Genomic DNA, 12,137 nt, shown 5'->3' on the forward strand with positions numbered 1-12,137 from the left:
GATATAAATCCAAACTCCTTTCTTCTTCTTCTTCTTCTGGGAGCAGCAATTAGTAGTGGCTGGGAGCAGTGGCTAAGAGCAGGTGCACTCCCTGATCTGGAGGAACCGGTTTGATTCCCAACTCTGCCTGGAATTGGTGTGGAGGCTTATCTGGGGGGATTCAGATTAGCCCTGTACACTCCCACCTGCGCCAACTGGGTGACCTTGGGCTAGTCACAGCTTCTTCAGACTTCTCAGCCCTTGGCACCACCTCCTGGGGTGTTTGTTGTGAGGGGGAAGGAACCAAAGGAGATTATCCAGCCCCCTCTTTGAGTCTCCTGCAGGAGAGAAAGGGGGGATATAAATCCAAACTCTTCTTCTTCTTCTTCTTCTTCTTCTTGCTGGCAACACGTCCATCTATTCCCGCTCTTCCATAGAGCCACCCTCCCCAATCTCAAATCTCCTTCTGATTTCTTGGTTGCCACCTCCTGTTTGGCTGACGATGGAGCTTGAACAAAATCTTGAACAATTTCAATTGCTTCACCATCAGCCTAAGAGTTGTGTCGTTCCCCGGCAGTCATGATTTGTGCCTTGATGCTCAGCTGTAGTCCTGCTTTGGCCCTTTTCACTGTTTCTGCCATAATTTACACACCTCAGGTTGGTAATTCTCCTTTTGCTGATTTTAACTCCATTTTTTAATTTAAATCTAGTCTGGTTTTCTGTATGTTCTTCATTTAGATTGAATTAAAAATAGCTTTTCATGATCCACATAGTCAAAATCTTTGTTGTGATCTTTTGTTGTGGCTCTTCCTGTTTTAAATCTGGCTTGAACATCTGACATTTCTTGTTCTATTAATGGTAAGAGTATTTGCATAAAATTTTGACCACCACTTGGCTTGTATGGGAAATTGATGCCTTGGCCTGATGGTTGCTGCAGTCTCTGACCTCTCCTTTCTTCAGAGTTGGAACATAGATTGAAATTCCCGGCCTGTGGGCATTGCTTTGTTTTCCGTATTTGTGGGCATTTTCGAGTTAAGATGTGGATTGCTGTCCCATCTGCTTCTTGTGATTTGTTTTTCCCAAGTGCTTTGAGCACAGCTTCATTTTCTGACTTGCAGGCTCTTCCTCTTGGAAGGAATCTGCCATCCGTTCACCTGCATAGCTCTTCAGTGTCTTTTCCCCACTCTTCTAATTTTCCCCTGATCAGCTCATATCTTTCCGTGCTGATCTTTCTGCCTCCTGAGCCTTCGAAAGTGCCGCTGGGTGTGACTGTTGTCCTCCGTGGTCCATTCAGCTATAACACTCAGGCGAGTCAGTCTTCCTTGTAGCTAGACCTGCATCCCCAGATTGGGGGCCTCGGTGCAGCAGGATTGGGAAGGGGGCCTGAGGACCCTTCTTCACTGAGGCCTTTGCTGCTAGGGTTTCTTGAGCACAGAGTGGCTCCCTTGGGGCTGGAGCAGAAGTTCCTTCCCCAGAAGTCCTGCCCTCTGCTCTGGCCGCTCGTCCTCCTCCCTGTGGCCTGATCTTCCACCTGTGGGCATAAAGTGGACCCCTGCCCCCGTGGATGGAGCCCTGTGGAGTTTACCCATTACTTATTTGATTGTCTTACCCAGGGGTCTGCAACCTGCGGCTCCGGAGCTGCATGCAGCTCTTTCAGCCTTATACTGCTGCTCCGTGTGGCCTGGAGGTTGGAGGGTGGTGTGGGCGTGTCCCTCCAGCCCTCCAGAGCAGCACTAGAAGGAGAGGTGAGTCGAGGGGCCGAACCAGAGGCAGCTCCGTGTGTGAGGGTGCCGCTTTTTGCATCCCCTCCACTCACCTCTCCTTCCAGTGCTGCTCTGGAGGGCTGGAGGGACACGCCCATGCTACCCTCCGACCCCAGGAGGGTAGCGTGGGCGTGTCCCTCCAGAGCAGCCACCATCCCCCCTCTGCTATCCCCGCAGCTGCCTGCCCGCTCCGTTGGGCAGACGGGGGTTTCCCTGCCCAGCGCCACTGCCTCCCGCAGCACGAAAGGCTGCAGCACTGGACAGGCCGCAGACGCCATCCCCCCTGTGCCCCACAGCGCAGGCGACTGCCTGCTCCATTGGGCCAAGGGGGTTTCCCTGCCCAGCGCCTCCACCTCCCAGCGCTGGAAGGAAAGTTGAGTGGAGAGGCAGGCTCCGTAGATCTTTGGGGCGCTGGAAAACGGGTCCAAATGGCTCTTTGGGTGGCAAAGGTTGTTGAACCCTGGCCCCTGGCCATACCTGTCTTCAGACTTCCTTCAGTTTTTTCTACCAAGCAACATGACACTATCACTTCATTTGAACTCAGTACTTAAGCCCCATTTCCCCAACGTGTACTCCTGTCCGTCTAGATGGCGTCTTGTATGCAGCCACAGTCAACAATTTCCTGGGGACGGAGCCCATCATCTCCAGAGCCACAGGAAACCCCTCAGAGCTGATCCGGACAGACAATTCCGTGGCATGGCTGAATGGTGAGTCGGCAGCTGCGGTGGAAGGTGGCCCAGTGAGGCTTTGCAGAGGAAGCAGTCCTGTGGCAGACGGCATCCCTCTTTTCTTCCCTCCATCCCCTCCCCCCCGCCAGATCCCGAGTTCGTGGCCTCTGCTTTCATACGGGAGAGCAGGAATGGTGACGATGATAAGGTCTACTTCTTCTTCACGGAGACGGCCAGGGAATATGACTTCTACGAGAAAGTCAAGGTGGCTCGGGTGGCCAGAGTCTGCAAGGTAGGCGAGGCCTGTCGGGGGCCCTTCTGGAGGGGGTGGGTTCCTCCGGGGCGAACTCTGCCCTGGTGCTGAGCTGCTGGCTGTCGCTCAGAGGACCTGTTTTCTTCTTCTTTCTGTGCTCGGCCCTCTGAATTTCCTCTTGCATCCATGGAACGCCACCCCCCCCGCACCTGACCCCCAAGCACCCCCCATGCTGTGTGACCTGTTGGCTTCACCCCAGCCTTTGAAGGTAATGCCTCCCCACTCATCCATCTCCAGGGGGACTTGGGAGGCCAGAAGACCCTGCAGAAGAAGTGGACCACCTTCTTGAAGGCTCGCTTGGTCTGCTCAGATCCAGAGACCGGAACCGTCTTCAACATTCTCAAGGATGTGGTCACTCTGCCCGCTGCCAACTGGACAGGCACCGTCTTCTATGGAGTCTTTGCCTCCCAAAGGTGAGCTGGCCAAAGAGCTGCCTGCTCTGGAGATTGTGGGGGCGGAGCCTGAGGAGGGGGGTTTTTGGGGAGGGAGGCACTTTGATTGGCTGTGATGCCACAGAGCCCACCCCCCACAGGCAGCTGTTTCCTCCTCAGGTGAACCGATCTCTGTGGTCTGAAAATCAGTTGAAATAGTGGGAGTTCTCCAGTCACCACCTGTAGATTGGCAACCCTAGCCAACCACCCAGCAGGGCCAATGGGGCGGGGCGGGGCGTGGGGACACTGGGTGTTGGGCACGGGGGGGGTCCATTTTGCGCTTTGAACTTGGTGGTCTGTGGCATGGCTGCTCTCCCTGGGTTCCCCCAGGAGTTCTTTCTCCGTTTTTGTCCTGACACCCCTGTGAGGTAGGCTAGCCTGACCCGAGGCCCCCAGCGAGCTTCCATGACGTAGTGGGAGGATTTGAACTTGAGTTGCCCCCACTCTATTTGAAAACTGTCTGTTGGTTTAAATGGGGAAATAAAAGATAAGCAAAGAGTACACGGTTCCGGGAACAGAAAGAGCAAAGATAACCAATTGCATATCCAAACCGAAATGCAAAATGATTCCAAAAATGTAGACTGTTTACTGGGCAGTTCAGTCGCAGCCAAAACGATCACAGTTCCACCCACCCACCGCACCTGCTCAGCAGCTGCGTCCAGCGCAGCATAACACCAACGGCGGAAGGCCTGTGTTCCGTGCACTGCTGCCGTGAGGCTGTCAGCGCGCAGTAACTGCAGAACCTGCTGGGCTTTTGTGAAGTGGGTGGGGGGTGGGGCTGCTGCTGCTTCCTTCCTTCCTTCCTCCCCCCCCTCCCCCGGATGTGGTGATGAGCAGGCCCGGCTTGCTCGGAAACTCCATAGGGGCAGGACTGGGTCCGTGCAGACTCTCTGCATTAGATGGGGCAGAATGCATACACATGGGGTGGTGTATTTTGTCTGACCTGAATTTTCCCAGCGTGTTTCAGTGTCGTAATTTCTTTGCTCACTTTCTTCAGAAGGAGTAGTTTGGGATAGTTTTCATTACTCAGAAGTCACCCTCCTTAAGGGAAATTTTGCTGTCTCTGGCCTATGCCTCAATTTCTACCTCATCCACTTCGGCACGGCTTCTGGGCAATTATCCAGCACCTGGGGGGCCTCACCTCTCTGCTGGAGTTGAGAGCTGGGTGTCAGCTGCATACGAATGGCACCCAACTCCAGATCCCCTGATGACCTCCCCAAGCAGCTTCATGTTGATTTTAAAAAGCAGAGGGGGTGGCGCCAGGCCCCGGGGAACCCCACAGTGAAGCCCCCAGGGCTGGCAGCAGAACTCCCCCCTCCCCATTGCTGCTCTCTGGAGCCTGCCTAGAAGGAAGGACAAGAACCACTGAAGAAGAGTTCCCCCAAACGCAACCCACAGAGCCGCTCCAGGAAGATCCCGAGGTCCGTGGCCCTCAAAGCGGCTGAGAGGCCCGGAAGAACTAACAGGGAGGAATTCTCCCCGCTCCTCTCCCGGTAAAGGTCCTCCATCAGGTCAGCCAAGGCCGTTTCCGTGCTGAGGCCCCGCCTGAAACCAGAATGGAATGGATCTAGGTAGTCGGCTCCCCCCTCCGCAGTTGAGTGGCCACCACCGTCTCCCGGCCCTTCCCTAACAAGGGGGCCCTGGCAGCTGGGCGGTGATGGTCTGTAGGATCCAGGGAGTGCCTCTTCAGAAGGGGGCTCCATCCCACAGTGAAACCGGGACCTCGACAGGAGCGCCAGCCGTGTTGCCTGGAAACCCCCAGAGCTCTCAGGAATCCATCAGACTCCATTCTTCTCCAGGGACGGGCCTTTGTAATAGGGCCCTCACCAGAGGCGTATCGGGAGAAAATGGCGTCCAGGGCAACACCTGCCTGGGGCGCCCCCCCTCCCCCCATTCCCCACTGCCTCAGCTGGCGGAGGAAGGCAGCGGCGGTCCCGTCCGGCGGAGGGGGGGGGGCAGGGGTGCCTCTCCTTGGGAGGGGGGTCGATTTTGCGCTTCCTGTTGGCACCCGGGGTCAATTAATCTCCCATGTCCTCTGGCAGAGATGCTAACCCTGGCCCTCACCACTGCGGTGGGCAGGAACAGCCAACACTCCAAACTTCACCAGCCCTCCAGTCAGTGGATCAACCCCCACTCCCCCTGTTGCAGACACCAGATTGAGAGTATGCCCGGATACATGGGTTGGTCCAGACACAAATTGAGATAGCCCCGTGGTGGCCATGAGCCGGTCTGTCAGAGACATCCTCAGGTGGTCGTTGAAGGAGTGGAAGTTGATATTTATAGCCCACCTTTTCAAATGTGTGGGGGTCAAGGCTGCTCACAACAAACTGAGAGAGTGCCCCTCCCCTGCCCCAGAGACATCAGTTGGGCCCCACGAGACGGGCTGCCCGACATCTCTTCTGGGGCACGTGCTGCGTCGCCCGCCTCAGCCTCTTGCATGGTTTTGGCATCTTCTCTGGAGCACACAAGCGCAGTGCCTGTGGTGTCAAGAGGCGCCGTCTGAGGGGCCGCTTCTGTGGGCTCGGCACTCCCTCCTGGCCGAGCAGGTGCCTTGCCAGCCCTGAGCACGTGGCTTGTGGGGCACGGCTCGTGCTGGGGTGCTGTTTGGGAGAGGAGTGGTGGACCTGAACGGCCAGAAGGAGCCCCGAGGCTCGCCTGTCACCTGGGCAAGCATTCCCATGAATGGCACGAGCGAGCCAAGGAGCAGACCTGGCAGAGCAGTGAGGGTGGAGGGCCTGCGGTGCCGCCAGGGCTGCGGCTGAGCGCCCTCTTCTCCCCTTGCAGGCACGAGGGAACAGGCTCTGCCGTTTGTGCCTATAGCATGGAGAGCATCCGGGCGGCCATGGAGGGGCGCTTCAAGGAGTTCAAGAGGGATTGCGACGCCCGGATGCCGGATGATGTCCCTTCCCCTCGGCCAGGGGCAGTAAGTTGTCGAGGGGATGGGGGGGCGGGGGCGGGCAGGACCCTTGCGGTTGGGGCTGGGACTGTCTTGGCCACGTCCTGATGCCCACACCCTTCACAGTGCGTCACCAGCAGCATGAAGTTGGCTGGCGTCAGGTCCTCACTGGGCCTCCCAGACCGTGTCCTGACGTTCATCCGTGACCACCCGCTGATGGAGCAGCCAGTCTACCCCCTGCAGAACAGGCCTGTGTTAGTGAAGATGGACACGCAGTACCGCCGGTTGGCAGTTCACCGGGCCAGAGCTCTTTCCGGGCAGGAGCACGACATTCTGTACCTGGGGACAGGTAAGGAGGCTGCAGCAGGCCTTGGTGCTTCTCAGTCAGGTGTGGGAAGGGAGCGGGAGCATGGAGAGCCGTCCTTAGGAGGCATGGCTTGTGGAGGGGCTTGTGGCCAGGGAGGAATTCTGGGGTGCCAAAAATCCCTTGCTGTCTTTGACCAAGGGCGCCCCGGAAAGTACCCTGATATCCCCCCCGCCACTGCCACTCAGGCCTAGACTGACGCACTGGGATGGCTCCATGCAAGTGCAATATTGCTAGAGCAATAACTAAATGACACCGACCAAGTAGCCCCTGTGCAGTCTGTCTCACGGGAAAGAGATCAAGAGAAATGCTCCAGAGACACTCAATGTACTCAGTGAAGCAAAAAATAGTTTTTTCTTTTTAAAAAAGCTTAAATGTGAAAAAAGAGAAAATCAGAAAGGAGAGGGTGGTTGGATTCGGCAGAGGGTGGGGGGAGGGGCAGATCACAAATGCCGCGAAAAGCCCCCATCATCATCATCAGCAGCAGCAGCAGCAACGCAGAGACTCCAGTGAAAAGCAAGACAGGCGCACTCACCCAGCTCACCACGTGACTCAGCTGTAGCCAGTTCCTCGGAGCCTGAAGAAGGGGGAGGGGTCCTCAACCCCGCTCCCAACGTCCCACGGCCCTATTCCCATGGAAGACTGAAAAGTGAAGACAAGGGGAAACCCCAAATGTCCAGATGTTTGTGCTGGCTGGAGTGGGACCTGAGCCACCGAGCGGATTTCTCCCATCCCAGTCAAGTCCGCTTCCATGCGTCCGAGGCAGATCCCGCCCGTGTCGGCCGCCTGGTGGTCGATCTGAACTTCCAGGCCAGGCGTCGGGCCTGGTCTAAACCGGCTCGTCTTTTGTCCAAAAGGGATTAAGGCTGCCAGGTGGGACGGACCTGAATACCTGGGCTGGAGGGTCATCTGGGGTCCCAGGCACTGTCAGCTTTAGCCAGCGTCAGGATTTGTGCCACGGGGGCTGCTCAGGTTGCCACAGCCTGACTGACCTGCCCTCCCTCCCTCCCTCCGCAGAGGATGGACACTTGCACAAGGCCGTGAAGATTGGCCCTGAAGCGTCCCTCGTTGAGGACTTGACCCTGTTCATGGAGCAGCAGCCAATCCGGAACCTGCTCATCCATCAGGTGAGGTCTTTGGGGGAGGGAGCAGGAGCCACAGCCAGCTCAGTTGCCGAGGGGCTGGCAACCACTCTTGGCCTGCGATCACCCAACCTCTGCCACCGAGAAGGAGCAGCGGTGGTCCCCACCTGTCCCCTATCCCCTGGAGGCCAGACTCTGCACCCACTCAGAGCAGAGGAGCCTCCATGTCTTGGGGGGGGGGGGAGAGGGTGGGCCTTGGCTCCTGACTGCGGATGTGGGGGTCACTGGGGCTAACCCCTCTTTTCCCTGCAGAATTGGCTTTATGTGGCCTCTGACAGCGAAGTCACCCAGATCAGCACCTCCAGCTGTGCCTTGTACAAGACCTGCCCAGACTGTCTTTTGGCCAGAGACCCGTCTTGCGCCTGGAGCCAGGAGATGGGGGCATGCAGAGACCACCACGGGCACGTGGGGTGAGTGCCACGAATGGGCAACGGCATCCTCCGCTTGCAGGTGTCTCGCACCAGGATCCTAATGGGGCTGATTCTCGTGGTCTAATTAACCTCATTGACAACTGAGAAACGGACCCTCCTGCTGGTCTGGGTGGGCGGGGGGAGCAGGAAGGAGGGGGCAGGCAGCGGGTGGGCTCAGGAGGCTTGCTCCAAAGGAGACTTTCTCTGCTCGCACCGGGGCGGGGGGGGGGAGAGGATACGGAGCACCTCTGGAGAGCTGGAGGCTGCCCCCCCCTCGGGCACAGAGCTGAAGAGGCCCCCACCCTCCTTGTGTTTGTCTTCCCAGGCTGCTCCAGGACCTGACAGCGGCAAACGTGCTGTTGCTGTGCTCTCCGGAGAAGGAAGGTAGGGGACGCAGGAGGCCTTCCTGGTGGCTCCCAGCCCTTCTGATCCAGACAGACTAACACACTCTGGTGGGGAGGTCTTCCCTTATTCAGCCGTGGCCACAGGACGGCCCAGGCAGGAAGCTCGAGGGAAGGGAAATCAGTCAGGGGAGAGGCGGCAGAGAGCAACGCGTGTCTGAGCATCAGAGCACGTTAAGGTCTTTACATCTTGCCTTTCTTCTGAACCAAAGAGGAATGCGGGTGGGACACGACTTACATGCGACAGTAATGCATCAAACACCCCCCCCAGAAAACAGCCTGCCCCTAGCGCCCCCCATCAGTCTCATCACACTCGGCTTAGCAGTACTGAGCAGTATTATTCGAGCTCCGAGGGCCCCCCCCCCCACTGGATATCCCCTTGTCCCTGACGGGCTGGGGGTCTGGGCTGCCCTGGTGAAGAAGCTGCCGGGGCTCCTGGTGATGCAGGTCAAACCGAACCTCTGGCAGCTTCAGGGCCTTTCAGAGGGCAGGGGCAGATGCATGTGGAACTCACTGCCACCAGAGGGCAATCTGACCAGCAGGATTCAGGAGTTCAGTGTCTAGAGAAAATAGGTTTGGGTGGGAAATTCAGCAACTTCTAAGAAACTCGTCCTCAGTAGGCTTCGGGCTGGCTGAGGGTTTTAAGATGCCAGAACCGGGGTGCCAGCTGGTGCCTGCCTGAGCCGTGGGTCTGGGTGGGCTGTTGGCTTCCCTTGCCCGGGTTCCCTTGAGCATCCCTCTCTCCCCCTTCTCCCTGGCAGAGGCGCCCCCCATTGTTGAAGTGCCAGCTCTGCTGACCGCCCACATGGTCCTGCCCTGCACCCCTCGCTCCGCGTGGGCCAGCTGTGAGTGGCAGAGACCCTCCCTGGAGGCCGCCCCCTATGTCTTGCGTGACGATGGACTGGAGCTGACTGTGACGGAGGACACGCTGGGGGAATACACGTGCCGGTGTGCAGAGGCTGGCGTGAACGGCATGGTCGCCTCCTACAGCCTGGTGAACGCGGCCCGGAACGGCCCCAGCGCCTCAAAGTCGGCCGAGCGCAGCTACAGCGTCCTGGTGGGAATCTTCTGCTTCATCTTGGGGGTTGTCGTCAGCAGCGCCTGCCTCCTCCTGCACGAGCGCCGGCGGCGGGAGCGGCTGCAGCGGGAGCTGATCTGCCGGGAGCGCAACGGGCTGGACCTGATGCAGTCAGCCGCCACCAGCTGCAGCCACGACCCACAGACTCCCAGCTCTCCGGAGGATGAGCGCCACCCACTGGCCACAGCCAAGAAGAACGGCAGCCTCAACGGCTACCCCCACCTCTACATCAACGAGCTGGACACAGAGCAAGCCCGCATCTACTTGACGGGGGTCCCCCTGGCCAAGTGTGATGAGACCTCCATTTAGAAAGGCCTGGTGCTTCCACTCTTGCTGGGGCCCCCGTGGGGCCTGCACCTGGAGCGGGATCGGCAAACGTCCGCTGCTTCCGTGCACTCTGCTGGCCAGGCCCTCTCCCTGGGCCCATGTCGCAGTGTTAGGTGGCCTCAGGTAAGTTCCTAGCAGCAGGGAGCCCCAACCAAAGATGGATTTTGCGGAGTGGGCCAGGGGCTCCTTGGCTGGCCCTGTTCAAACTCTTCAGAGTTCTGTAGAGAGCGGAGGGGCTGCAGCAGCAGCAGCAGCTGGCTGGGCTTGGTCTGAAATCTGCTGGACTGATGCCCTCCCTTCCACCAACGGAGCTCTCGGGAGGGCCTCCTGCCGCCTCCTGCAAGAGCAGGCCGGCCTCGTGTGTTCCTGGGCAGCCAAGACTGTCCCGAGAAGCCAATTCCCCCGGAGCCCAACTTGTCTGCGAACGGATGGCTGGCAAAGAGGACCCCTCCAGAGCTGGCCAAACCCCCTTCTGGCTACCTCCACACCAGTCCCTGCAGCCAGTGTTGCTGCCCCGTTGCCTGGCTTAATCTGACCACTTGTAATTGTGAAGGAATGTGCCGATTGGGGACTTCCTCCCTAACTGATTGAGACCTCTTGGAGACTGGCTTTCTGCCCCCCATCCCCCCCGAGCAGGCATGGACAGTGTTACTCCCTGCTGTGCATTCTGCTGCCCCCCCCCCCCAGTGCACTGGCTGCTTCCCTCCCCGTCCCCCTGCCCTGATGGCCCTCAGGACAAGAAGCTGGGCAGAGGGACACCTTCCTTTAAAACAGGTCTTGTGTCCTCTTTGCGTGATGTTTTTGTTGTTGTACTTCTACATTTTGTGACTTATTAAAAAAACAAAACCGAGGAGCCCTCATTTATTTCAGTTTTGGGATTGGCTTGCGTGGCCAGCTGTGGGGTGTGGTTGTGGGCCAGAACACCACATGCCCAGGTCAGGAGAGCACAGGAACCCAGGGCTCACTGGGGCACACACAGCAGGCAAAGCAAATGTGGGTGTGGAAGCGGACAGCCATGGCTCCAGCTATGCCTCTTAGGACAACAGCTAACCTGCAAGTACCCACCAGGCACGAGGCAGACTCTGCAACTGGCATATGCTGCCACTGTAGCCTTCTGCTGAGCCTCCTCACTGGCAGCTGCTGTGTGGAGTCTCAGGTGGAGGTCTTCCAGGTGATCTGCAGCTGAGCCATGTTAGAGACTCCTGGCTGGGAGGCCTGGCGTTTGCCCCTCTTCCTACTCACTTTGTGGGGTCAAAGAGAGCCTGGATTTCCTGGCTTCTTGCTGCACTTCCTCTGCGGCTGTAGTTTTCCCTTCCCGAGGGAGTCCTGTGCATGCGCCCGCACACCCACACACGCCCCCAGCTCTCATCACCACCTGTGTGTGCTCTCCAGTAGTGAATGGTGTGCTGGTGCTATCCCTACTGTCCTCGCCAGAGATGGAGGGAAGGTCTTTCTAATGCTGCTACCTTCTTTGTGTAAACTCCTCACATGCAGAGACACAGGAGGGATCCTCTCTGCAGCCTTTCTCCTTGCTGGGGAGGAAAGGAGGGGGACTTGCCTGCTGAACTGCTCCAAGCGTTGGCCATATTTTTTTTTTATTTTCAAGTCAAAAGGAAGCAGAGCTCAGGGGCAAAAGTGCTTCCCCTGGAAGGCATGGATCCCTTTTGGTTTCGTTTTGGTAACAGCCTTTTTCCAGCTTAGCTTTCCTCTGCAGCTGCCTTATGCGTAGGGCCTTTTCTTCTTTATGAGACTAATCTCCAGCCAATGGGAGATCACTTAGAGCATGTGATGAAGTCATGATGCTACCTATCCAATCAGATTTGGTCGTATGGTGGCATTTCTGGGCTCATGGGAAGGGAGTTAAAAGTGTGGGGGAGTCCTTTTATCTCTGGATAAATCAATGAAGGGAGCGGGGGAGGGTATTTGGTGCTGGAAAGTGTGTTCATGACAATGATCCTCTTTTTGGCCCCCCCCCCCCCCCCGGTTTGTGTGTTCATTTAAAAATCTACCTTCTGTGGGCAACTATATGTGGCAAATGAGGTTCAGGGCTGCTAAGTTGATGCAAACTGAGATACAAACTCCCAACTCCTGCGATAGGCTACTGGGGTCTGAACTTGCTGAGAGGGAAAAATATCTCGGGGTCACAGTGGATTGATCAAGGAAACTCATCCCAGTGTGCTGCTGCAATGGTGAAACAAGCAGACTCTATTCTAGGGATTATTAGGAAAGGGATTTTTAAAAAGCCATTATCAGAATGCCGCTGTATGATCATTGGTGCAGCCTCATTTGGAATACGGGGTGCAGTTCTGGTCTCCTCGGGCTCAAAAGGGACATTGCAGAGCTGCAAAAAGTACTGAAGAGGGCA

At 57.4% G+C, this 12,137-nt stretch overlaps 1 protein-coding gene across 1 annotated transcript in view; it reads left to right on the forward strand.

Annotated features, from left to right (window-relative positions):
* The window catches only part of SEMA4F (ssemaphorin 4F), a 29,019-nt gene extending 18,397 nt beyond the window's left edge, over positions 1-10,622 (forward strand). The window contains exons 6-14 of the mRNA XM_048509838.1: positions 2,330-2,449; positions 2,560-2,702; positions 2,961-3,136; positions 5,939-6,077; positions 6,177-6,399; positions 7,432-7,541; positions 7,809-7,966; positions 8,292-8,350; positions 9,129-10,622. Coding sequence (XP_048365795.1) covers positions 2,330-2,449; positions 2,560-2,702; positions 2,961-3,136; positions 5,939-6,077; positions 6,177-6,399; positions 7,432-7,541; positions 7,809-7,966; positions 8,292-8,350; positions 9,129-9,754 — 1,754 coding nt within the window. The 3' untranslated portion in view covers positions 9,755-10,622. The remainder of the gene's footprint in view (positions 1-2,329; positions 2,450-2,559; positions 2,703-2,960; positions 3,137-5,938; positions 6,078-6,176; positions 6,400-7,431; positions 7,542-7,808; positions 7,967-8,291; positions 8,351-9,128) is intronic.
* Positions 10,623-12,137: the final 1,515 nt, after the last annotated feature.

This window comes from Sphaerodactylus townsendi, linkage group LG10, assembly GCF_021028975.2.
Source record: "Sphaerodactylus townsendi isolate TG3544 linkage group LG10, MPM_Stown_v2.3, whole genome shotgun sequence".
Lineage (NCBI taxonomy): Eukaryota > Metazoa > Chordata > Lepidosauria > Squamata > Sphaerodactylidae > Sphaerodactylus > Sphaerodactylus townsendi.